Here is a 26,746-nt window from a genome sequence, read left to right on the forward strand (position 1 = left end):
CGGAAGGAAGTTCCTGCTGATTCACAGCCAGATGTCAGCAAGTGGCTGAAGGAACCACAGGCTGCTGGCTGTTGGACTTCTCATTCTTCCTCTGTCCCTAAAACCAGTTCAAGGACACCTTCCCAGTTGTCGTCTTCTGAGGAGGAAGAGGATGAGAGAGAGAGAAAAAGAAGTCCTGTATGACAAAGGAAACTCTGGCAGCCCCCAAGGAATCAGATTCTGCATGTACTCCTTCTGTGCCGAAGATAGGGATCCCAGTGGCCCCTGAGACACCAGATCTCCACTGGCAATATGCTGCTGAATGTATGTCAGTGGATCCCCTGATGTCTCAGCTGGTGGCAGCACATGACCCTAAGTCATAACCTGCCTGCCCCCCCCCCCTCTCTCCCCCACAGTATTCAGTCAGTCTGATCCTCCAACCACTTACCCTGCATTCTGTATTGCCATCCAGGCAATGTGGTTTCCAGCAACTCGAACCCCTGCCTTTCATGGCTGCTGAGGTTATTTTAAGAATCATATGGACTATGAGAGGATATCGGGTGGAGTTTGTATGTATGTGCTGGACACTGTATACAGTGACCTTGTGCCTCTTGTTACACATTTGGAGACTGGCTGTTCAGGTAAGGGCACATCAGGATTTTACCATCTGTAATGTTTATCTCCCTCCCAATGATGTCATGACCCAGGAAGTACTGTCTTCATTACTCTCTCAGCTCCCACCTCCTCCCCCCCTCCCCACCACCCACCTTTCCAAGTCTCCGGTGACGTCAACACCCATAATCCTTTGTATGGTGGTACAGTGATCACTGGCCATGGTAAAGACATTGAAACTTTACAGGCACAGCTCAATTTTTGCCTCTTGAATTATTCTCATGCCCCACACACTTCAGTGTGACATGGAACTTATTTGGCCATTGATCTCTCCATGTGCAGCCCTGGTCTGCTACCATCTGTCCACTGGAGGGTCCATGATGACATGTGCGGTAGTAACCACTTCCCGATCTTCCTGTCCCTCCCTCAGTGTTGCTCCGCTGGATGCCTGCCGAGATCGGTTCTCCATTATGCTGATTGAGATGGGTCACATGTGCTGTCATCCTCAGCTCCCCATTGCAATGTAGCCTATCGATGCAGCTGTTCAGCATACAACGGCAGCCATTCTTTTGGCAGCCAACTGACCATCCTCTCATCCTCAGGATCCCCCCATCGGAAGATTGTACTCTGGTGGGCCCCAGAGAGTGCTGCGCCATTAGAGATGATAGGCAGGCTCTCCAACACCAGAAGCAGCACCCTTCACTGGGGCACCTCATTGCCTTTAAACAGCTGTGTGACCATTTTCGCTATCTCATAAAACGACAAAAGCAATAATCTTGGGAACTGTACGTTTCCACTGCTGCATCATGTACCTCTCCATCACAGGTATGGGCAAAGATCAGACACCTCTATGGTTCCAGTCCCCTGCAGATGTACCAAGTATTTCTGTAGATGATACCGTTTGTACTGTTCCATACACTGTCATCAAACATTTTGCTGAGCATTATACTCACGCGTCTGCATCTGAGAACTACCACCCTGGCTTTCGGATCATTAAATGGTGGATGGAGTGAATGTGCTTATTTTTTACTACCCATCACCTGGAGCCTTATAATGCTCCATTCAGTGAATGGGAACTCTCCAGTGCTTTAGCCCATTGCTCTGATATGGCTGCTTCTCAGGGCAGTTTTCGCAAAGGCCACTCCACTGCTAATTATTTGGTTCACCAGGAGTCCACCATCCAGATGGCCTTGCAAGTCGTCAGCACCTCATCGCTGTCTTTTTCAACATTCACCACATTCTTACTACGTCACATGAGTGTGATCACCAGGCTCCATTCCCAGTATTTTTCAAGAACTTCCTGTCGCAAGCATACGTTCCAGGTGCAAGTGAGTACTTCACACAGTACCGCCCATATTGAAGAGAATGAGGTCCCATAGGGCTCTGTACTTAGCGTCCCTCTCTTTCTGGTGGCCATCAGTGGTCTAGCAGCGGCTGCAGGGTCTTTGGTACCAGTCTCCTTATTTGCCGATTACTTTTGCTTTTTATTATTGCTCCTCTAGTATGGGTGTAGCTCAGCATTGCCTATAGGGCACAGTCATGGGCTGTCACCCATGTTGTTGTTGTTGTTGTTTTCAGTCCTGAGACTGGTTTGATGCAGCTCTCCATGCTACTCTACCCTGTGCAAGCTTCTTCATCTCCCAGTACTTACTGCAACCTACATCCTTCTGAATCTGTTTAGTGTATTCATCTCTTGGTCTCCCTCTACGATTTTTACCCTCCACACTGCCCTCCAATGCTAAATTTGTGATCCCTTGATGCCTCAGAACATGTCCTACCAACCGGTCCCTTCTTCTTGTCAAGTTGTGCTACAAACTCCTCTTCTCCCCAATTCTTTTCAATACCTCCTCATTAGTTATGTGATCTACCCACCTAATCTTCAGCATTCTTCTGTAGCACCACATTTCGAAAGCTTCTATTCTCTTCTTGTCCAAACTATTTATCGTCCATGTTTCACTTCCATATGTGGCTACACTCCATACAAATACTTTCAGAAATGACTTCCTGACACTTAAATCTATACGCGATGTTAACAAATTTCTCTTCTTCAGAAACACTTTCCTTGCCATTGCCAGTCTACATAGTTTGACCATCATCAGTTATTTTGCTCCCCAAATAGCAAAACTCATTTACTACTTTAAGTGTCTCATTTGCTAATCTAATTCCCTCAGCATCACCCGACTTAATTCGACTACATTCCATTATCCTCATTTTTCTTTTGTTGATGTTCATCTTACATCCTCCTTTCCAGACACTGTCCATTCCATTCAACTGCTCTTCCAAGTCCTTTGCTGTCTCTGACAGAATTACAATGTCATTGGTGAACCTCAAAGTTTTTATTTCTTCTCGATGGATTTTAATACCTACTCCGAATTTTTCTTTTGTTTCCTTCACTGCTTGCTCAATATACAGATTGACTATTGGGGAGAGGCTACAACCCTGTGTCACTCCCTTCCCAACCACTGTTTCCCTTTCATGTCCCTCGACTCTTACAACTGCCATCTGGTTTCTGTACAAATTGTAAATAGCCTTTTGCTCCCTGTATTTTACCCCTGCCTCCTTCAGAATTTGAAAGAGAGTATTCCAGTCAACATTGTCAAAAGCTTTCTCTAAGTCTACAAATGCTAGAAACGTAGGTTTGCCTTTCCTTAATATTTCTTCTAAGATAAGTCATAGGATCAGTATTGCCTCGCGTGTTCCAACATTTCAACGGAATCCAAACTGTGATCTTCCCCGAGGTTGGCTTCTACCAGTTTTTCCATTCGTCTGTAAAGAATTCGCGTTAGTATTTTGCAGCTGTGAGTTATTAAACTGATAGTTCGGTAATTTTCACATCTGTCAACACCTGCTTTCTTTGGGATTGGAATTATTATATTCTTCTTGAAGTCTGAGGGTATTTCGCGTGTCTCGTATATCTTTCTCACCAGATGGTAGAGTTTTGTCAGGACTGGCTCTCCCAAGGCCGTCAGTAGTTCTAATGGAATGTTGTCTACTCCCGGGGCTTTGTTTTGACTTAGGTCTTTCAGTGCTCTGTCAAACTCTTCATACAGTATCGTATCTCCCATTTCATCTTCATCTACATCCTCTTCCATTTCCTTAATATTGTCCTCGAGAACATCGCCCTTGTATAGACCCTCTATATACTCCCTCTATCTTTCTGCTTTCCGTTCTTTGCTTGGAACTGGGTTTCCATCTGAGCTCCTGATATTCATACAAGTGGCTCTCTTTTGTCCAAAGGTCTCTATAATTTTCCTGTAGGCAGTATCTATCTTACCCCTAGTGAGATAAGCCTCTACATCCTTACATTTGTCCTCTAGCCATCCCTGCTTAGCCATTTTGCACTTCCTGTCAATCTCATTTTTGAGACGTTTGTATTCCTTTTTGCCTGCTTCATTTACTGCATTTTTATATTTTCTCCTTTCATCAATTAAATTCAGTATCTCTTCTGTTACCCAAGGATTTCTACTAGCCCTCGTCTTTTTACCTACTTGATCCTCTGCTGCCTTCACTACTTCATCCTTCAGAGCTACCCATTCTTCTTCTACTGTATTTCTTCCCCCCATTCCTGTCAATTGTTCCCTTATGCTCTCCCTGAAACTATGTACAACTTCTGGTTTAGTCAGTTTATCTAGGTCCCATCTCCTTAAATTCCCACCTTTTTGCAGTTTCATGGCTTTCACTTTTAAGTTGCCAAGACTTGCATTATACACTTCTGTCACTATCGTAGTGCCCATCCACACCCTACCTAGATGATCTGTTACTTCTTGGATTCACCACTTTTTGGGGCTGATCTTCTATTCCCAGCTGATGTAGCTTTCCCACCTTTGCCATCTTGAGCGAAAATGCTGGTGCCACCTCAGTACACTCTGCTGCTTCAGTAACACCAGATGGGGTGCAGGTCGCTCAACCCTTCTACAGCTCTACAAAGCTCTGGATCAGTCCCATCTTGACTATGGGACTCTTGCATGTGTTCATCATCACCCCAGCATTGCGTATTCTGGAGCCCATTCAGCATTGTGGGGTCTAATTTGTGATAGGAGCCTTCCGAACTAGCCCTGTAAACAACCTACTAGTAGAGGTTTGAGTCCTCCTATTACCTATCAGGCAGCCAATAACAGCTGCTGAACTACACTATATGCATTCATAGCTTCCCTGAACATCCCAACTACTTGTCCCTTTCCTTGGAGAAGGACACGGGTCCACAACAGTGACCCAGAACTAGGTTTACAATTGCTGCATGCCTCCAGTGTCTCTCTAACTGCAACTTCCTCCATTATCACCTTTGGTGAGGGAGACATTGCATCGGTTCCCATGGCTTGTGCTTCGACCTTGTATTTGTCTCAAGGTATCCTTTGGGCCAAAAGATTCCATTGACCCCACAATTTTTCACCGACTGTTCTTGGCTGTCCTTGAGACACATCTGGATTCGAAAGTGGTATTCGCCGATGACTCAACAGTCGATGGACGAACAAGCTTTGCATGCACACATGCACAGTGCAGTGAACTCCACTCTATGCCAAATAGCTGCAGTGTCTTCACTGATGAATTGATGGCCATTAAACTAGCCTTTAGCAATGTTCATTCATTCACTGGCAAGAGTATCCGAATCTCTAGTGACTCCCTTAGCAGCCTTCAGGCTATAGACTAGTGCTACTCTCCTTACACACTCGTTGCAGCTATCTGGGATCTTGTCTCTGACTTCCATCAAGATGGATGGACCCCTGGTTGTGTTGGGATTTTGGGAAATGTATGAGCAGTCTTCCCTGTATCCTTCTTTCAGGAATACACTGTCCTCTGTCAACTCCACATTGGCCACACTTGACTGACCCATGGCCACATGCTCCGATGTGAGGATATCCCTCACTGCCAATGGGGAGCCTGCCTGACAGTGGCCCACTTACTCATAGACTGCCCTAATTTGGCTCCTTTGAGGTGGCATCTTAATATTCCTGACACACTTCCTCTGGTACTAACAGATGAAGCCAAAGCGGTTGATCTGGTGTTACGTTTCGCCTGTGAAGGTTGTTTCTATTAATCCCAGTAAGGTAGGGCTTTTTGTTGGCCCCATTGATTGCCTGAGGGGTTGTAAGGACACCCCACTCCACCCCCCCCCCCCTTAATCCTCATCAGAAGTGTAGTAGTTAAATACATAAAGTCTCTGGGGAAAAAAAAAAACAAAAACTGTTTATGAAACTTACTGGCAGATTAAAACTGTGTGCCCGACCGAGACTCGAACTCGGGACCTTTGCCTTTCGCGGGCAAGTGCTCTACCAACTGAGCTACCGAAGCACGACTCACGCCCGGTACTCACAGCTTTACTTCTGCCAGTACCTCGTCTCCTACCTGTTTGTTGAATATTAACACATTCCAGTTGTGAACAATTTTTAATATGTGAAGTCCCTATGTTAAGTTCATACTACTGTAGAAGTGATGTGGCACACATTTTTTCTTGTTTCTGTGTGAGACATTTATACAGCATATGGTTACTGTTAAATGAAGTTTTGACAGATGACTAAAGTTCCTTACAATATAACTTATGAACTGTGCAAGGAAGCCAAAATGTAACCAAAAAAATTATTTTTCTTTGCAGATCGTGAAGAACAACTTCTAATGGTTGGAAAAAAAGGATTCAGCGGTATCACGTCAACAACTAGTGTAAGTAACCTTAATTCATACACACACTCTCAGAAAAAAATTGCAATACCAAGGATGAGTTTTGCGATGTAAACAAAAGTTGGTAAGCACATTTCTGCACGTGAAAATAATGTCTGTTCAAATTTTGTACAAGTTGCATAAGAGTGGGGCTTGTAGTGCCACTCTGAGGATGCAAATCAGGTTTGATCTAAATACATACTGTAAAATCCGCGAGCATTAGTTATCTTTGAGATTGGACGTGGTGCATTGATGATGTTCATCGAGGATGTCTTTAAGGCAACAATGACACCATTATCAACACCTTATTGAGTTGAACAAGGTCATGTAATAGGCCTGTGAGAAGCTGGATGTTCCTTCTGTGATATTGCAAAAAGACTTGGCAGGAAAGTAGCCTTTGTACATGATTGCTGGCAGCAATGATCACAAGAATATATGGTTGTAAGAAGACCAGGCTCCTGACAGCCATGTGGCACTATCAAGAAGGAAGACCATTGTGTTCAGCATATGGCCCTGACGCATTGTACTGCATCTGCAGCAGCAATTTGAGCAGCAGTCGGGCTCACAATGACGCAACAAACTGTTACAAATGGTTACTTCAACAATTCCGAGCCAGATGCCCTGTAGCAAGCATTCCACTGACCGCAAACCACTGCCATTAGTGAATTCGGTGGTGTCAAGCAAGAAGCTCATTGGAGGGCAGTGTTAAGGTCTGATGAAAGCTGGTTCTGCAATGGTGCCATTGATGGTTGTGTTTTGGTCAGGAGGAGGTCAGTTGAGGGCCTGCAACCAACCTGTCTGCATGCTAGACACACTGCACCCATAATTGCATTTATTGTCTGGAGTGAAATTTCGTATGGCAGCAGAAACACTCTCTTGCTATCTTGTGCATCCTGACTGCAAATTTGTATATCATCTGGTGCTTCGATCTGTTGTGTAGCCGTGCCTGAAAAGCATTGCCGTGGATGTTTCCCAGCGGGATAACACTCACTCTGATACCACTGTTGTAACCCGATATGCTCTACAGTGTGTTGACATGTTGCCTTGGCCTGCTCGATCTCCAAATCTGTCCCCAATTGAGCACAAATGGGACATCATCAGATGGCAACTCTAGCATTATCCACAACCAGCATTAACTGTCCCTGTATTGACTGAATAAGGGCAACAAGCCTGGAACTCCAGCCCAACAAATGACATCCAGCACCTGTACAACACAATGCATACTTGTATGTTACCTAGACAAATGCATTCCCAAAATTTCATTACTCTACATTAATTATTTTTTGGTATTACAATTTTCTTCATCAGTGTAGTTCACTAAATTAGAAGATAATTTCATTTTATGATGATTGTTGGTGGATAATATGTTCTTTGAGAGCCTCACATCTAGTCTAGAGCTATGTGGTTTGAAGGGTGTGATGCCCTAGATTTATTGTAGGAATGTATATGTTTCTTTAGGTTTCAACTTCTAAAGATTTTAGAATATTACACTGAGATGACAAAAGTCATTTGATAGTGATATGAACATATGCGGATGGCGGTAGTACCATGTACACAAGGTATAAAAGGACAGTATATTGGCAGAGCTGTCATTTTTGCACAGGTGATCACATGAAAATGTTTCCGATATCAATATGGCCACATGATGGGAGTTAACAGACTTTGAATGTTGAATAGTAATTGGAGCTAGACGCATGGGACATTCCATTTTGGAAATCGTTATAAAATTCAATATTCCGAGATCCATGATATCAAGAGTGTGCTGAGAATACCACATTTCAGGCATTGCCTCTCATAACAGACAATGCAGTGGCTGATGGCCTTCACTTAACGACCGAGAGTAGCAGCATTTGTATAGAGTTACCAGTGCTAACAGCACTGCATGGTCATACCCCGAGGTGATTTAAACCGGCAAACCACCCACCAGAGTGTTGTTTCACCATGTATCAGCATTATCCTTGATTTATGAGCATGAATGTATATATTAATATCTTCAGCTGTTGACAGGCATTGATATACAGGGTGAGTCACCTAACATTACCGCTGGATATATTTCGTAAACCATATCAAATACTGACGAATCGATTTCACAGACCGAACGTGAGGAGAGGGGCTAGTGTAATTGGTTAATACAAACCATAAAAAAATGCACGGAAGTATGTTTTTTAACACAAACCTACGTTTTTTTAAATGGAACCCCGTTAGTTTTGTTAGCACATCTGAACATATAAACAAATACGTAATCAGTGCCGTTTGTTGCATTGTAAAATGTTAATTACATCCGGAGATATTGTAACCTAAAGTTGACGCTTGAGTACCACTCCTCCGCTGTTCGATCGTGTGTATCGGAGAGCACCGAATTACGTAGGGATCCAAAGGGAACGGTGATGGACCTTAGGTACAGAAGAGACTGGAACAGCACATTACGTCCACATGCTAACACCGTTTTATTGGTCTTTTTCACTGATGCACATGTACATTACCATGAGGGGTTGGGTACACGTATACGCGTGGTTTCCGTTTTCAATTACGGAGTGGAATAGAGTGTGTCCCGACATGTCAGGCCAATAGATCTTCAATGTGGTGGCCATCATTTGCTGCACACAATTGCAATCTCTGGCGTAATGAATGTCGTACACGCCGCAGTACATCTGGTGTAATGTCGCTGCAGGCGGCCACAATACGTTGTTTCATATCCTCTGGGGTTGTAGGCACATCACGGTACACATTCTCCTTTAACGTACCCCACAGAAAGAAGTCCAGAGGTGTAAGATCAGGAGAACGGGCTGGCCAATTTATGAGTCCTCCACGTCCTATGAAACGCCCGTCGAACATCCTGTCAAGGGTCAACCTAGTATTTAATTGCGGAATGTGCAGGTGCACCATCATGCTGATACCACATACGTCATGCGTTTCCAGTGGGGCATTTTGGAGCAACTTTGGCAGATTATTCTGTAGAAACGCGATGTATGTTGCAGCTGTCTGGGCCCCTGCAATGAAGTGAGGACCAATGAGGTGGTCGCCAATGATTCCGCACCATACATTTACAGTCCCAGTCCACAGTCGCTGTCTCTCTACCTGTCTGAGCCAGCGAGGGTTGTCCACGGACCAGTAATGCGTGTTCTGTAGATTCACTGCCCCGTGGTTTGTGAAACCCGCTTCATCGGTAAACAGGTAGAACTGTAACGCATTCTCTGTTAATGCCCATTGACAGAATTGCACTCAATGATTAAAGTCATCACCATGTAATTGCTGATGTAGCGACACATGAAACGGGTGAAAGCGGTGACAATGCAGTATGCGCATGACACTACTTTGACTCAGTCCACCGGCTCTCGCAATGTCCCGTGTACTCATGTGTGGGTTCATGGCAACAGCAGCTAACACACCAACTGCACCCACTTCTCCTGTGACGGGCCTGTTACGGACCCATTTACGTGCTACGACCATACCTGTTGCATACAGTTGGCGGTAGATGTTTTGCAATGTGCGGCACGTTGGATGCTCTCTGTCCAGGTACTGTTCTGCATACACCCTGCAGGCTTCAGCTGCATTTCGTCGACACTCTCCATAGATGAGTATCATCTCCGCCTTTTCAGAGTTCGAATACACCATGGTCACAGTTCCTACAACACTACACTATCACAGTCGTCTGGTAACACGGTGTACTACAGTTGGTCTGCATGCGGAGACGAATGCAGAATAACAATAGCAGCAAGTGCTACATGCGGACACTGCGACAGCTAGACCAAACCACAACAATGCACTGCAGCCACACTCGTAAACACGGTCGTCATCGTAAACATGTCCCTGCAGATGCTGCTCGCCGACCGTGGCCCGTGTTTGTTACAACACGCAACTGAACGTCGGAGGTTTCAAGCGTCAACTTTAGGTTACAATTAACATTTTACAACGCAACAAATGGCACTGATTACGTATTTGTTTATATGTTCAGATGTGCTAACAAAACTAACGTGGTTCCATTAAAAAAAAAAGTAGGTTTGTGTTAAAAAACATACTTCTGTTCATTTTTGTATGGTTTGTATTAAACAATTACATTAGCCCCTCTCCTCACGTTCGGTCTGTGGAATCGGTTCGTCAGTATTTGATGTGGTTTACGAAATAAATCCAGTGGTAACGTTAGGTGACTCACCCTGTATATCAACAGGGACAGGTGAAAATGTGTGCCCTGACGTACTTACCAAGTCCCGTAAGAGTTCGGGTAAATATGCGTGCATCCGCACAGGAGGAGGAGGTCACAGCTGGTAATGCCAAAACTATATACTTATATGGATATGGTGTCTGTTCTTTTGGACATGTCCGAAAGAACAGGCACCATATCAATATAAGTATATAAAACTCCATACAGCCCATGGACTAAATTTGAATGCTTCAGAAAAGGGGTTACTATCCAATAGAATGTGTAATCATATTTAGAGGAACAATGTGGGAAATACGATAAGTGGCAAACAACCACAGATTACAAAGTGTTGAAGGCAAGTTGTAAACAGTCATCAGTCAGATGTAAATGATCAAAATGTTTAAATGAAAAAGGATAGAAGCAAACAATCAAGTCGTCAGTCAGACAAAAATTATGAAATGGTTTAAATGGAAAAGGGTGCTAAGCAAAGTTTCAGATTAGAACCCCTAAATCGTAGGAAATAAGTCTGCAGTGAAACAATAGTGCAGTCAGCAAACGTAAGCCATGTTGCCTAGAACCTCATTAACAAATACTATAAAACATGTGCAAGCAATAAGTATCAAACGTGAAGATCAACTGATAGAGGTACAAAACTGTAACATTCTTAACAAACATTTCATCTCCCCAACTGGCAACATAACTCCAAACACAGATCCATCCAATATCTCAATATGCTGCTACACAATAGATACGGACTTCAAATTTGAGGAAGTAAAAGAACAAGAGATAAACAAAATAATTTTACAGCCTAAGTGGTTGGGATGGTCTCCACAGCAAAGAAATTAAAAAAAAAAAAAACCCCACAAATGTTGTGGTTAAACCAGTTAACATACCAACTGTAGTTTAAAGAAGGTATGTTTCCTAATGCATTGGAAAAAGAGCATTGTCAGACTAATATACAAAAACAGGATCAAAGGAGGAAGCATCGAACTACAGACCAATCAATATCTCTTGAGTCCTACATTTAGTAAGATTATTGAATCAGTAATACTGGTACAGCTTGGTTACTGTTCCACTTAAAATAATCTTCTTGCAGAAACCCAACATGCATTTTGAAAATATTGCAACACCACAACAGCTGTCATCAACTTACCTAAAAATGTAAACTGTGTGTGTGTGTGTGTGTGTGTCATATATATATATATATATATATATATATATATATATATATATATATATATATATATATATATATATCACATTTTTGTAAGCTACCAGGATGACACCCAATTGCTACGATGTACAAAACCACAACACAAAAAATAAGAGCAGTTATTACAGACAAAGAACAAAATTCAAAGTGCTATGCCATGTTCCATATATCAGTAGCTCAGTGTGGTACAACAAATTACCAGAATTAATAAATGTATATAATATGGCTCATTTAAAACAAATCAAAGACTTTTCTTGTGAATAAATGTCTGTAGGCACTGAAAGAATTCTAAACTGTTGTTAAATATGTTATGTATTAAACCTGTGTACCCAAATATGATATATACTATACCTTTGTAACAGTATGATGTTTACAAAAGCCATCATTTGGTGACTACACAAAAAATAATTTTAAATTAAATGAGGGTTGTATAATAACTGCGCAGGATTTCGCCATCGTAGTGTATCATATCAAAGAATGACTAGAGATTCGTAATGGACACAGGGACATTGTAAGTCACTTCATTTTCTTCAAGAAAAAAAATGAGTATAGACAAAGGGCAACCTGGACAATGAAAAGAAACATTGTACATCAAGGTTTAAAATTCAGCTACACACACATACTTAGGAAAACAAGAAAGTCCTAAGACATCTTTCTCCATTGCCGTGGATTCATAACAGTAATGATGGTTAAAGGTAAATGTCACTGGCAACATGGCTCTCATAATTTAGTTGAATATGAACAAATTGATGATAAATATATACCGTATTTACTCGAATCTAAGCCGCACTTTTTTTCCGGTTTTTGTAATCCAAAAAACCCCCTGCGGCTTAGAATCGAGTGCAAAGTACGCGGAAGTTCTGAAAAATGTTGGTAGGTGCTGCCACAACTAACTGCTGCCATTGAATGTATGTAGCGCTACACAGGCATGCTTTGCAGGCACAAAGATAAATACTGGCGCCAAAACCTCTGCTTCAGTAAATAAATAAAAAAAAAAAAAAAAGGTGTAAGACGAGCTTTTTTTCTCCGCCCCGAGTTTCGACCACTGCATTTTCATACATTATCCAACAAAGTAAATACAAATTCCGTATTGTTCATCATCGAATGTAGCAGCATTTCAATGTACTACGAAAATCCGGCTGGCAAGACTGTTTGGGATGTTTGTTAATATGGCCAACTCTACGATTCTCTTCCCCATAAGAATAATATGAATATAAACATTTTGTCATGTATTCTTTTGTGTTTGCTGCTATCTCATTTAAATCCTGTCTGCCTAATAAACTACGAAACTAGAGTGAGACAACAGCAAACGTGGAAGAATACACATATCATATCATGTTTATATTCATATTATTCTTATGCCTATTAGTGATACAGTCAGAAATGAAGCACGGCAATTGACTAGATTTTTAAATCTAAGATGACTAATTTCTGTGCAGAATGTAATGTACTAAAGAGGCGTCTGCAAAGATTTTCAAACGGAGAAAAATTTTCGCTAAACTCTCGTTCAGAACATCTATCATACACAATCTGTTATTTGGTTCTTGATGATCATTATCAAAGAAAGCAGCAGTGTGAGTAACAACAAATAGCAGTCTCTAGCCATTGTTTCGCTAATAAGACTATTCCTCTTTTTTTTTTTAATTGTAAGCAGCGGTAGCACGCACAAAAGCAAACATGCCGCGAGCGGTGACAGGTCGTAAACATTCATTATCGGAATGCGACAAACAATGCATGATACAGTACAGCAATGCATTTTCAGCTTAGAGTGACGTAAACACCTATAACAAAGAGAACGGCACTTATCTGATCAAAGAAAAATAAGCAATCAATTCAAACCAGACGAAGCACGTGAAAAAGGAAGGGTACCCGTATAAATACGGACGGAGCACCTGACGCATAGCAATGGCTACCTGGTAAAGCTTAACTGCTAAGCTTACGGCTCGAACCAAACTACTGTAGCTGTATCGTCATTCATTTGACCTAAATTATGTCTCATATTACACTGGACCAACTTTGTTTTGATTTGGAGATGCAGCCTAAAACTTTTCTCTCCCCTTGAATTTCGAGTCTCAAATTTCAGGTGCGGCTTAGATTCGGGAAATTTTTTTTTCCATGATTTCGAGTCTCATTTTTCAGGTGCGGCTTAGATTCGAGTAAATACGGTAAATCTATACTAAAAAAAAAACACTTTATGTAATGAGATAGGGATTACTTTGTGTGTCACTATCATGCAATCTACCTTTTTTTTTGGTCCATTTGTGAATGGAGCACAAGAAAAATTACTTGTTGATAAGTCTTCATATGAACATTAATTTCTCTGCATTTTCCATCATGGTCAATGTGCAAAACAAATGTAGGAGCAAGCAATATGTTGCTTGATTCGAGTAACTATGATCTCTGAATTTGTATTTGAAACTGTCACAGTTACTGGATGAATCTGTGATGAAACTTGCTGTGCTTTCTTGGGTCTCCTATATCTCATTTATTTATCCTTCCTGGTAATGACCCCACGAAGACATACAATAATCAAGAATCAATTGCATGATGCTTTTGTAAGTTACCTCCAGTATGAGTGAATTACATTTCCCCAACATTCTCCCAATGAGGCTCAATCTAGCATCTGCCTTCCCTTCAACTGATTGTGGATGTTTAAGGGCTACCAATTCACCATGGGACTGTAGTCTGCATGAAAGTGACCTCCATGGTTGTGACTAGGTCAAATGTGGATTGCCTGTGTTTGGTAATTATACATACTGTTCCCTACCAATAGCACTTGCTAGCAAATTGTAAGCAGTCACTGTCTGAATGTGTGTGGAGCCTCTGCTACTACCTGTCTTTGTGGTTCAGTAACAAGCTTAATCCTCACAGGGAAAATTCTTGTCTTTAAGGGATGCACTTGGATTCTGCTATGTATTCGATATCAGTTGTGTTGAACTGTCCTTTTGCTTGGTCCTCTCATGGAACTGCTTAGTGGAAAACTGCTACTAATTTTCTCTTGCCATACCACTTCCTAATATGGATTCACGTTTCTGAATTGTAAATGCCTGAAAGGGCACTGACTTGACGAAAGCATAACAGGGATAACTGGATGCTCTATAGCCAGCTGACTGTCTCTGAATATCAAGGCAGTGTCTAGGACATAGTGGAGCATGTTAATCAGTGTGTCACTGACTCACTGAAGTGTGCATCCCAATGACAGCTAGTTAGCTCAGGAATGAATGGGGAATGCCACTTGGTAGTCAGGGACAGGCATGGAACTATAGACCTCGCCCAGCCCTACAATCACATGCAGTTGCAGCTGAGCATCAGGAAACTGGAAAAGTGGGCAGATAAGAATTTCATCTGAGAAAACATGTGTAACCAACCAGTTCTGAAAATGGAGACACTATTTTAAACTTTCATTATTGTATCGTATGTTAACTGGGGACCTAGAAACAATGGAGAGGCTCCGTCCCCATCGCAGCCGCAGTGGTCCACAACCCCAAGACAACTAACGCAGTCCACTTATCCCTCCGCTGCCCCACACCGAACCCAGGGTTATTGTGTGGTTCGGCCCCCGGTGGAACCCCCCCCCCCCCCCACCCGAAACTTCTCTCACCAGATGAGTGTAACCCCTATGTTTGTGGGGTAGAGTAATGGTCATGTACGTGTACGTGGAGAACTTGTTTGCGCAGCAATCGCCGTCATAGTGTAGCTGAGACGGAATAAGGGGAACCAGCCCACATTTGCCGAGGCAGATGGAAAACCGCCTTAAAACCATCCACAGACTGGCCAGCTCACCGGACCTCGACACAAATCCACTGGGCGGATTCGTGCCGGGGCCAGGCGCTCCTTCACACCCGGAAAGCCGTGCGTTAGACCACACGGCCGACCGGGTGGGCCAACTTTCATTATACTTTACTATTTTTGGGCCTAATCTTTGACAAGACATGTGCCTTGTTACAGCAACTGAGTTTTACAAGAACAGCATGCAAAAAATCAGTAAACCCTAACAGACACCACTTACTGAACCAGTCCTGTTCTCTTGCTGTGTGTAGAGGATACTGAACCACTTCTCCAACCACAGCAGCACTCCCTCACTACTGTTTAGTGCAATAAACTGTCCAAATGTTAAACAGATGTTCAGAAATGAGCCATTAGTGGAGTTGACTGTATCAGACCTTAATTTCATAATCCAAGGATGAGGTACACCGTTGTCTTGGGTATTTCACAGGCTGACTGCGACTTTAAACTCAACTGAGTACAAGGAATGTTGCACTCTAGACATATTTTTGAAAATATGTTTGCCTCCATTTTAGTGGTGGTACACGATTTTATCACTACATATACTGATGGGTGTAAGCAAGGGTACATCTTAGGTTGATCCACTGTATTCCCTGATGATTCTGTCAAAAGTTTCCTTCTTGAACAACTAAGAAATTATGGTGCAAAAGTTATGCAGTTCTGAAGACATTGTAGTGGGTCTAAAGATCTCACAGCAGAATCTCACCTGCTTTTCACAATATTCCTGGCAGATTCTATATGGAAATTGCAACTAAGATAGTCCCCCTGTTTTAACCTCAAAATATTGTGTATCCCACAAATAAAAGAATTACACAGTAATTGGAAGAAGACAGATCACACCTGTTTACAAGAGGGGTTGAGGAAGTGAGCCACAAAACCACATCCCATATCATTGATGTCCATTTGTAGTAGAATCTTAGAATGTATTCTGTGCTCAAACATAATGAGGTATCTCTAACTGAATGATGTCCTTAATGGCAACCAGAATGGATTCTGGAAACATCTTTTATGCAAAAAGCAACTCGTGCTTTTCTCACATAATGAACTTTAAACCATGGCTCAGTGTAATTGTATGCAGTAATTCTTGACATCCAAAATGCATTTGACTAATGTACCACACCAATATTTGTTAGTGAAAGTATGGTCATATGGGACATCAGACAAAATTTGTTACTGGATTCAGGATTTCTTGGTAGGGAGGACACAGCATGTAATCTCAGACTGAAAGTTGATGCAGAAGTAACTTCAAATGTGTCCCAGGTAAGTTTGTTGGGACCATTGCTGTTGATGTCGCATATTATTGACCTGGCAGACAATAGTAACCTCAGACTTTTGCAGATGGTGCAGTTATCTGTTGTGAAGTACTATCTGAAAAGCAACTCCAGAATGAATCAACCTGATGTTGATGAAATTTGAAAGTGGTGGAAACATTGGAAACATAAAATTGAAGGGGTTTGCAGAAGACAGTGCTAACCCACATGAACATAAATACAATAAGACTGAGCAGTTTATATACTACACAGTATTTTCTGGTAGTACATAGGAAACGTGTTCTTAGTGGCATGTGGTACATTTTAAAACACAACAGAAAGCTTTATCTTACCAATTCTTACTAAACTGAGGGTTTCCACTTCCTTCTGCCACCCCCTTCAATTATACACATCACAAAACACAAAACTGTTGTGTCATAAGGCTAAAATATTGATGAGTCACAATTGAAGTCCTAAGGACCAAATATATAATTGTGTGTGTGTGTGTGTGTGTGTGTGTGTGAGAGAGAGAGAGAGAGAGAGAGAGAGAGAGAGAGAGAGAGAGAGAGAGAGATCCAGGAAATATAAACTATACTGCAAGTCCAGAGAAAATTGCTTTGAATTGTGCAAAATAACCTTATTCACACTAAATGGGTTGAGTCCTAAAGAGATATCATGCTATAATGCTTGACAGAACACCTAAATATAAATATCATGTGAACAATATGAAACAAAAATCATCAGTTTGCAGTATCATTACTCAAATCAATAAAAATCTGACAATGGTGATGTGGCATAAAGCTTACCATAGCAAGCAAGTCCTTTTTGTTAGTAGATGATTATGGAGTGTTCTACACCACTGAAAACTGTGTATGAATGAAATTGTCAACAGTTTGGGCTTTGACAAACTGCCTATTGGCTTCTGTCTCGGGTTCTTCGGCCGACGTTCATCTAATGATTTTTCTGACGTTTCACCAGCACGAGTGGCTGGCATTGTCAAAGCTTCACCCTCCATTGTCGGTGGTGAACTGGAGCCGAGCTCGCGGCCGCAGACTATATGTACCTGGCGCACCAACGTCCGAGGGCTTCTCCGCGATCATTTCCGGTGCGGTTCTCCTCTTGCTACCTGCGACGGTCGTTCGCTGCGGTACGGGAAGCCAGGACCCATTTACCTTAAGGCTTTCCTCTTTCTTGTTGAAACTGTTCGCGTGTTTCTGTATTTCTACAGCTTCTCTGAACAAGCACGTGTGATAGTGCTTCTCTACAGCCAGAACTTCCGTGTCGGCGAATTTTATTACGTGGTTGGTCTCATTCAGTGCGTGCTCTGCCACGGCCGATTTCTCCACCTGCCCCAACCTGCAATGTCGCTTATGCTCTTTGATCCTGGTGTTAATTGATCGTCCAGTCATTCCGACATAAACTTTTCCGCATGTGCATGGTATAAGGTATATTCCTGACATTGCAAGTGGGTCTCTTTTCTCCTTCGCCGATCTAAGACACTCTTTGATCTTCCTTGTCGGTTTGAAAATCGTCTTTACGCCATGTTTGCGCAATATACGGCCGATTCTGTCCGTCACTCTGGGGATGTATGGCAGAAAGGCCGTGCCCGACATTTCTTTTTCTGGTTCCTTACTTCGCCGAGTGTTTGGCTCTGTTACACTTCTAATGTAATTTGTGGAGTACCCATTGCTTCTCAGAACAGTTTCCAGGTGTTGCATTTCCCGTTTGAAGTGTTGCAGCTCACATATTCGTCCTGCTCTCGTTACAAGCATACTAATCATGCCTCTTTTCTGGCTCGGGTGGTGGTTTGACAGTTTGTGCAGGTATCGGTCCGTGTGTGTCGGTTTTCGATACACGCTGTGTCCCAGGTTTTCGCCTTCCCTTGTGACCAGCACATCTAGCAATGGCAGTTTCTTGTCCTTTTCTACTTCCATGGTAAATGTTATGTTGGCATGGAGGCTGTTCAAGTGTCTTAGAAAGTCACTGAGCTGAGCTGTTCTTCACCATGGCTCCACACCACGAAAGTATCATCGACGTACCTGTACCACACCTTAGGTTTGCAAGTCGCCGAGTCCAGTGCCTGTGCTTCGAATTGTTCCATGAAGAAGTTGGCCACCACTGGACTGAGAGGACTACCCATGGCGACGCCTTCCAGCTGTTCGTAGAAATCGCCATTCCACGTGAAATAGCTCGTCGTGAGACATGCATGGAAGAGCTTTTTGATGTCTTGCGGGAACATGGAACCGATGTACTCCAGAGCGTCACTGAGTGGCACTTTCGTAAATAGCGAAACAACATCAAAGCTGACCAGGATGTTGTTTGGTGCAAGTTTCAGCTTCTTCAGCTTCTCAATGAAATGTCCTGAGTCCTTTATGTATGTGTCGGTCTTCCCCACGTGTGGCTGGAACAGAGAGGCCAAGTGTTTTGCCAGTTTATACGTTGGTGAGCCAGGAGCGCTAACGATCGGTCTCAGTGGAACGTTGTTCTTATGGATCTTGGGTAATCCATACAGCCGAGGTGGTAGGGCTTCCGTGTTGCGCAGGTTTCTCTGTATGTCTGCCGGCAGAGAAGATGCCTTGATTAATCGATTCGTATTCCGAGTGATACGCTGCGTCGGATCTGCGCTTAGTTTTCGGTACGTCGTCGGATCTAATAGGTCTCGGATATTTTGCTCATAATCTTCGGTCTTCATTACGACGGTCGCATTCCCCTTATTGGCAGGCAGTACCAATATACTCTTGTCGGCGTTGAGATTCTTAATGGCTTGTACCTCTTCTTTCTTCAGGTTGCAAGTTGGTGGTTTTGCTCGGCGCAGTATCCTGGCTGTTTCCGTGCGTATTTCCTCTGCCCTTTCACAAGGAAGGCTGCTTCGGTGTTGGCAATGATGTCCTCCATAGGTATAGTTCTCGGGACGATAGCGAAATTCCCTCCTTTTTGAAGAACAGACACAAAGAGCATAAGCGACATTGCAGGTTGGGGCAGGTGGAGAAATCGGCCGTGGCAGAGCACGCACTAAATGAGACCAACCACGTAATAAAATTCGCCGACACGGAAGTTCTGGCTGTAGAGAAGCACTATCACACGTGCTTGTTCAGAGAAGCTGTAGAAATACAAAAACACGCGAACGGTTTCAACAAGAAAGAGGAAAGCCTTAAGGTAAATGGGTCCTGGCTTCCCGTACTGCAGCGAACGACCGTCGCAGGTAGCAAGAGGAGAACCGCACTGGAAATGACCGCGGAGAAGCCCTCGGACGTTGGCGCGCCAGGTACATATAGTCTGCGGCCGTGAGCTCGGCTCCAGTTCACCACCGACAATAGAGGGTGAAGCTTTGACAATGCCAGCCACTCGTGCTGGCGAAACGTCAGAAAAATCATTAGATGAACGTCGGCCGAAGAACCCGAGACAGAAGCCAATAGGCAGTTTGTCAACAAGTGGCCACGAAAGCCTTAACAATTTAGTTTGGGCTTTCTTTATGATGTTTACACTTTCTCACTGTTCAGTGTCACTGAATGTCATTTTCATGTGCAATATTCCAGGTGAGGCGATTTTGATATGTGCAGTAGAACTGATGTGTAGCTTTGTTGTTTTGTTGACTTCATGAGCAGCACTAAAATAAATGCTTTAATCAATACAGTCTAAATTGTTTCCTGGTCACGCTACAATCAAACCTAGTTCTGACAAGATTGGAACTGTACAGTATATAAATGAAATACCTACCTGTATTTTTTCAGATTTTGCTGTAATAGTTTTCCCAGAACTTGTAGTATATTTTGCCGCTTTAACTTGTGGATTATGCTATCAAACTTTCACAGATCAGCAATGTTTTTAGACATTACCAGTGTCATGTTGTGCCTTATAGTGAATAAAGTCAGACCTGAGAGAAATGGTAGTTAGCACATTTAGAATGTTAGGTCTTCAGTTGGTATCAGTCTACTTGTACTAATATCTGGTTGTAATACTTTGTGGTGATATGAAATGGAATGGTAACGTAGGCCCAGTTATGCGTAAAGCAGATGATGTAAACTTCAGTTCATTAGTAGGCTACTGGGGAAAATAAAGTCAATTCACTAAGGAGATTGCCTAAATAACACTTGTGCTACCCATCCTCCAATTCTGCTCAAGCGTGTGGGACCATGCCAAATAGGACTAACAGGCGGTATTGGATGTATACAAAGAACAGCATGAATGGTCACAGGTCTGCTTGATACAGGGCAATGTCACAGAAATGCTGAAACTCTTGAACTGGCAGATAACTGAAGATAGACACCAACTATCACATGAAAGCTTACTTACACATTTTCTAGAATCTGTATTTAGTGTGAAAACTAAGAATATGCTACAACCCCTATGTATCACTCATGTAGAGACAAGATTAGACTAACTGCAGCATGCACAGACATTTAACCTGTCATATGAGAATGGAATGGGAAGAATCCCTTTGGAGGTACCGTCCGTCATGCACTTCACAGTGGTTTGCAGCATGTACGTGTAGACTGTTGATCATTAACACGACCTACTCAAAGTTTTTAACCTTACCTGGCTTAGAGATAGAATTCCCTCACATTGGTGAGACACTATCGTCATCCCAATTTATAAGCCAGGCAAAAATGCAAGTTCCTTTTGCAGCTATTGACCAGTCAGTCTCAGTTAAGAGCTATTCACATTGCTGGGAAAGATGGTGATCCATCCATTGTGCTTGATTATTGAAAGGCAAGGCTTTTCATCCACATATCAGTGTAGCTTCCAAAACTGACCAACTGGAGTGTTGACACTGAGAGAATTAGGCTGCTAATATAAATCCAAGGTAAACAATCATGATACTAATGCTTGTGAGGGGAGAACTGTATATTTGGTGGAATCTGTAAATACAGTTATGGAGATACACCACATAATAAAACAACAAACACAACCATTCCTGACCATACCAAAGAATTCAATAATGAACACTGGAGTAATGATTCCAGATTATGTACTTTGTCACAGTCCAACCAAGATTTCAATAACAAAAATTTTAACTGTGACATTATTACAGTGGAACTGCAATGACAGCTGTCACCACATAACCGACTTCCAGCAACTGATCACAACCTATTCATTAGTATATATGGATGTAGACTCCCTTGGGATATACTGTTGATGAAAATGTCTTAGGTTTCCAGCCAGATGTCAGTGTTAAAATACCGTGATGTTTCAAATAATGTCATACTTGTCATTTTCTGGTGAAATGTTGAGATGTTGTGGAAGTCGTAACACTTTTACCAGCACTGTGCCGCACCCACCTGGCTACAGGCTGCTGGACGCTGTCCAGCTGACAGGTGACGAGAGGGTTGAGGTTGACGGATGGGGAGAGGGTTGAGGCTGCATTGGAAGGGGGGGGGGGGAGGATAGCGGGCGCACCATTCCCATCTCTGTCTGGGCATTTGAGATGCATTTTGCGTGTTGGGAACACTATCATTGTATTGCCACTAATGTGGCTTCCCAGGCTGTGTTCAGTTGGTATCCTTCGTCCCTATTGACCAGATTCTCATGAATAATTATTTCACTGGATTCCTGTATGTTGCTGTCGGAATAAGCTGTTGCTTGGCTTAGTACCTTAGTGTTCTGAAAGACAAAGCTGTGGTCTTCATGTTATGCTCTGTTATAGGTGATTTCACCCTGTGTCCCAGTTGTACACAACTGAAGTGCTTCTTGCAGCATTTTGAGATGCAGCACTATGTTTGTTCAATATGTTGGTGGTCAGATTCACAGGTAATGATGTGTATTCCATTATGTTCAGTTTTATTGGGTCTTTTGCTGAGCGTAGGTACCTTTTTAAGTTAGGTAGTAGTCGGAAGATGGTTTTTATGTTAGATTTTTAAAGTAGCCTCACTATTTTGGCTGAGAGTGGTCCCAAGTACAGAAGGTGAGTGAGTCTCTTGTCTTCTTCCTCCTCTTCCTTGTTTAATGTGTCTTTTCTCTTCTTGAATGTCCTACTAATCTGTTTTTCACTGTACCAATTTTTGTGAAACACTTCCTTCAAGTTTTACAGTTCAGCTGAGAGGCATTCTTTATTGCAGATGATGCGTGCCCTATGTACTAGGGTGGGCAACACTTTCTCATTTTGTGTACTAGATGGTGGCAGCACATTGCATTCAGGTACAGATCTGTGGTGTCTTCTTCCTGTATACTGCATTGTACCACCACTCTTCTTTATTACTATGTTCAAAGGTAGACAACCATTCTCCCCTATTTCCACAGTGAAGGCAATGTTTTGATGAATGCTGGTAAGGTACTCCAGAAGCTTGTCCAGCACCTTTTCGCTATGCTCCCACACCTCAAAAGTGTTGTCAACTAGCGAAAGAAGTGCTTAGGTGTTTGGTAAGCAGTTTGAAACTCACTGTTCCATGTAGAGCTTTGCAATCCTGGTAGCCAGTTAGGATCCCACAACCACTCCATCCGTCTGTTCATAAAACTCCATTGCACATGAAGTAGGCGGTCTTCAGTGCATGTTAAAATTTTTTAACTGTTTGCAGCTCAAAATGTTGGGTAAGTAGTGCCAAGGAGTCTTGAATAGTGACGTAACATCAAAACTCGTGAGCAGGACATCTCTTTGCAGTTGCATGTCCTTAAGTACTTTCACGAAATTGGCTGATTTCTTCACATGATGATCACAGTGTCTCACAAGTGGTCTTAGAAGCATCATGAGGTATGTGGCCAGTCCTTAATTATGCTAGTTAATGGTGTTGACTACTGGCCACAGAGGCACCACTTCCTTATGGATTTTGGGCTATCCGTACAGGTGTGGTGTCACTGTTGCTCTAGGACATAGCCACTTCTTAACTGCCTCTGATAGATTTGAGCTCTTCAAAAGAGCCTTGGTTTTCCTGGTTATTGTCATCCACTGCGAATCAGCACCATTGCATTCCCTTTGTCTGCTGGGAGAACTATAGTGTCAGCATCTTGTCTCAGTGATTGGAGAGCTTCCTGTTCCATAGCAGTTATGTTCGCTTTCAGAAATCAGGACCTATTGACGATACTGCAGGTTTCCCACATGATCTCCTCTGCTTCTTCTTTTGGTAGTCCTTGAATTGGTTCCTTCATGCCACACATAATGTTCCATTTCAGTATTGTTCTCGGGCACTGTGAAGTTCAGTCATTTTGTGAGGGCCAAAGTTGTAGCTGATTCCATTACTTTCTTTGTCTGGTTTACAATGGGTGTAGTATTATTCGCCTCCTTGTTTCGACAGTTTGTCAAATTTGCTGAACTGTTTTGCAGCTGTGTGTCATTTCTGTACCTCAGTGTCGGTGTAAGGGCTGCAGTGCACCAAACCCAAGTGTTTGTTGGTAGTGCTTTTGTGATACGTAGGTGGAATTATAGCAATGTATGTGCATTCTTGTCCAGCTCTTTCCATGTAAAATGAATGCGCTCCCTCACTGTGACCATGGCCACTTGTTGTAAAATCTGATCGGTCTTCTTCAGTTTCACTGAGTGTCACAGTGCCACAGGTTGTTCTCATCTCAACACCATTAAAGGGAAGCTAGTGTGCAGAGATGTTACACTTTCCTGGAGCATTCTTTCTGCAGTTGTTCAATCTGCTGAGCATCTCCTCAACATTGAGGTGCGTTGTGTGTGATTGTAGATTCTCTTGGTGTTTTGAAAGCTTGTGATATCATGTGGTGCTAACATATGCTTACCTGCCAACATTCTATTCCAGTGGTTGTTTTGATTGCATACAGTTGCAAATCTCAGTAACCTACCTATAAAACAAGTTTCACACAGTTCTCCATTGCAATCAGTGGCATCATATCAAATGTGAGTCGGAAGGTCTCACCATCACTGTATGTAGGTGATTTCCTGCCTATACTGTGGTGCCTCATGAATGAGAATTGCTGGATGTCAACTCCAAGGAACCATCTGGAAAATATAAACACTGTGTAATAAACACTGGGATCTGCACACTTTGAACCCTGAGCTCTATTTAGGTAAATAACTATAATTAAGTAAATAGCGTCACTAGCTGTAACTTGGGTATTGCACATGTCAACTAGGAGCCCACTGCATGATAAAACTCAGTGGCACTACCCTGGGAACTGATTGCGTGATCCTCTGAATTTTTTATGAACTCGTACTCTTATTCTTGACCAGAGATTGACAGCATATGAATCCACATCACAGTTGTTGATGTGGCTATTAGGTCCTGTATACTATAGGGACATAAAGTTGGCAGCTGGTTAATCCTACACGAACCTTGTCAACAGCTTCATAGCAAAATCGTACAGCGCACTGCTATGAGTCCCACAGCAGCAGCTACTTGTAAACTATGCAATGATGATCCATCAGATGTCATACGATCTGTGTCGCATGGTTCTGTTCCAAAAGCATCTTAGGCTCTTCGTAAACTTGCACAGAACTAGCAGAGTAACTGGAGTAAGGTTGGAGACCTTGAGAAATTACCTCAAACTTCCCCAGATGGATCGTTTGTATAGACTTCCACCTTTTTTATTTCCTTGGTGAGCAGCATGTTTTGTGGTAAGTCTCTATCTGTATTGTGGACCCTTGAATAAAACAGCTCCCACAACATTCTGATGACTTTCTTTCAGTCCATCATGTGTATCCCAATTGGATAACTGTTTATACCGATGATTTTAAAGTAAAAGATAGAGTGGACTACACAATCGTATACAGTGGAGTGTACCAACAATACCTACCAAGTGTTTGCAGTCTGTTGACTGCAGAACTACCAGTCAAGCTGTACATTACATAAAAACACATTAAAGCAACAATGTTATCATTTTATACTGTGACATAGAGTTGCCAGAATGTACAGTTACAAAAAATACATTAACCAAACTGCATGGTGCTTGACCATATTTAGCTGGACACCAAGCCACATGAGAATTTCAAGAAATAAACTTGTGGGCGAAAAGCAGAAAGCTGGCTGGAAGAGTCGAAAGACCTTGGAATCCATGGCACTGATGTGAAGGCACAAATAAAAGCACTGCATCCTAAGGTTGTAGGAAATGGAGAGGCAAACTACAACCACTACCAACAAACTAGGAGTGATCAAGTGAACCACACACACTTGGAAAATTTTTATACTGACCTAGGAAAGAATCTATGCATGCCCTTGGCCAACCTGAGAACTGAGCTAAATCTGAATACCTCCTTACCCTACAAATCACTTGTAGAATCTTTTACCATAAGGAAACGAGGGAGATGGTGTTGTTAGGGGTGGCCGTTGTCCTCTTTCTACAACACAAATGCACATGTGAATTAATGATTTTTTATTTACATGAACTGTAGGTTTTACTTAACTTGAATAGAGTCCATGTTCTGTGGTACAAGCTCACCAGTAATAGTCCTCTTGCAGACAATATCAGTAATCTTGCTATTGCAATAATTGGGTTGCTGTGCCTGCGATAACTGTACCACCCTGAGAATGAATGACATACGCCGACCTGGAGTATTGAGTCGAGTCAGTGTGTGAGGCTCTCCAGTCAGTGGCGGTAGCCTAAATACTTGTTGTTGAGAGGGCGTTGGTGTGTGATGATGATGTTTGGTTTGTGGGGCGCTCAACTGCGTGGTTATCAGCACCCGTACAATTTCCCAACCTTTGCTCAGTCCAATTTCGCCACTTTCCTGGATGATGATGAAATGATAAGGACAACACAAACACCCAGTCATCTCGAGGCAGGTGAAAATCCCTGACCCCGCCGGGAATCGAACCCGGGACCCCGTGCTCGGGAAGCGAGAACTCTACCGCGAGACCACGAGCGGCGGACAATGAGGGCGTTGGTGGCGTGTTGCTTGTTGGTCTCTCTCTGGCCTCTCTCATGGTAAGTGCGCTCGATCCGGTGCCTACTATTGATCTTCGCTAAACATCTTTGCCGACCAGTGTGCTGGCTGCAGCTTACACCAGCACATCACTGGCATCAAAGCTTCTGTCGGATTACTTCTGTACTTTATGAAAAAGTTGTTTCTGCAGTCAAATTATATTACCTCTCCAACTCAATATTGGGGACAGAATGAGTGCGGCATACCTTCTAGAGTGCTGCAGGCACAACCCCATTCTGAGTGGAACTCTCTTGGATGCAGTGTGTGTGATAGGGCAAGTAAGTTCACACAGCTTGGAA

General features: G+C 42.8%; 1 protein-coding gene across 1 annotated transcript in view; it reads left to right on the forward strand.

Moving 5' to 3' along the window:
- The window catches only part of LOC126184931 (zinc finger FYVE domain-containing protein 9), a 412,866-nt gene that overhangs the window by 58,481 nt on the left and 327,639 nt on the right, over positions 1 to 26,746 (forward strand). Inside the window, exon 2 of the mRNA XM_049927602.1 lies at positions 6,182 to 6,246. Within this exon, the coding sequence (XP_049783559.1) occupies positions 6,182 to 6,246 (65 nt within the window). The remainder of the gene's footprint in view (positions 1 to 6,181; positions 6,247 to 26,746) is intronic.

The sequence above is a fragment of the Schistocerca cancellata genome, chromosome 4 (genome assembly GCF_023864275.1).
Source record: "Schistocerca cancellata isolate TAMUIC-IGC-003103 chromosome 4, iqSchCanc2.1, whole genome shotgun sequence".
In the NCBI taxonomy this organism is placed as follows: domain Eukaryota; kingdom Metazoa; phylum Arthropoda; class Insecta; order Orthoptera; family Acrididae; genus Schistocerca; species Schistocerca cancellata.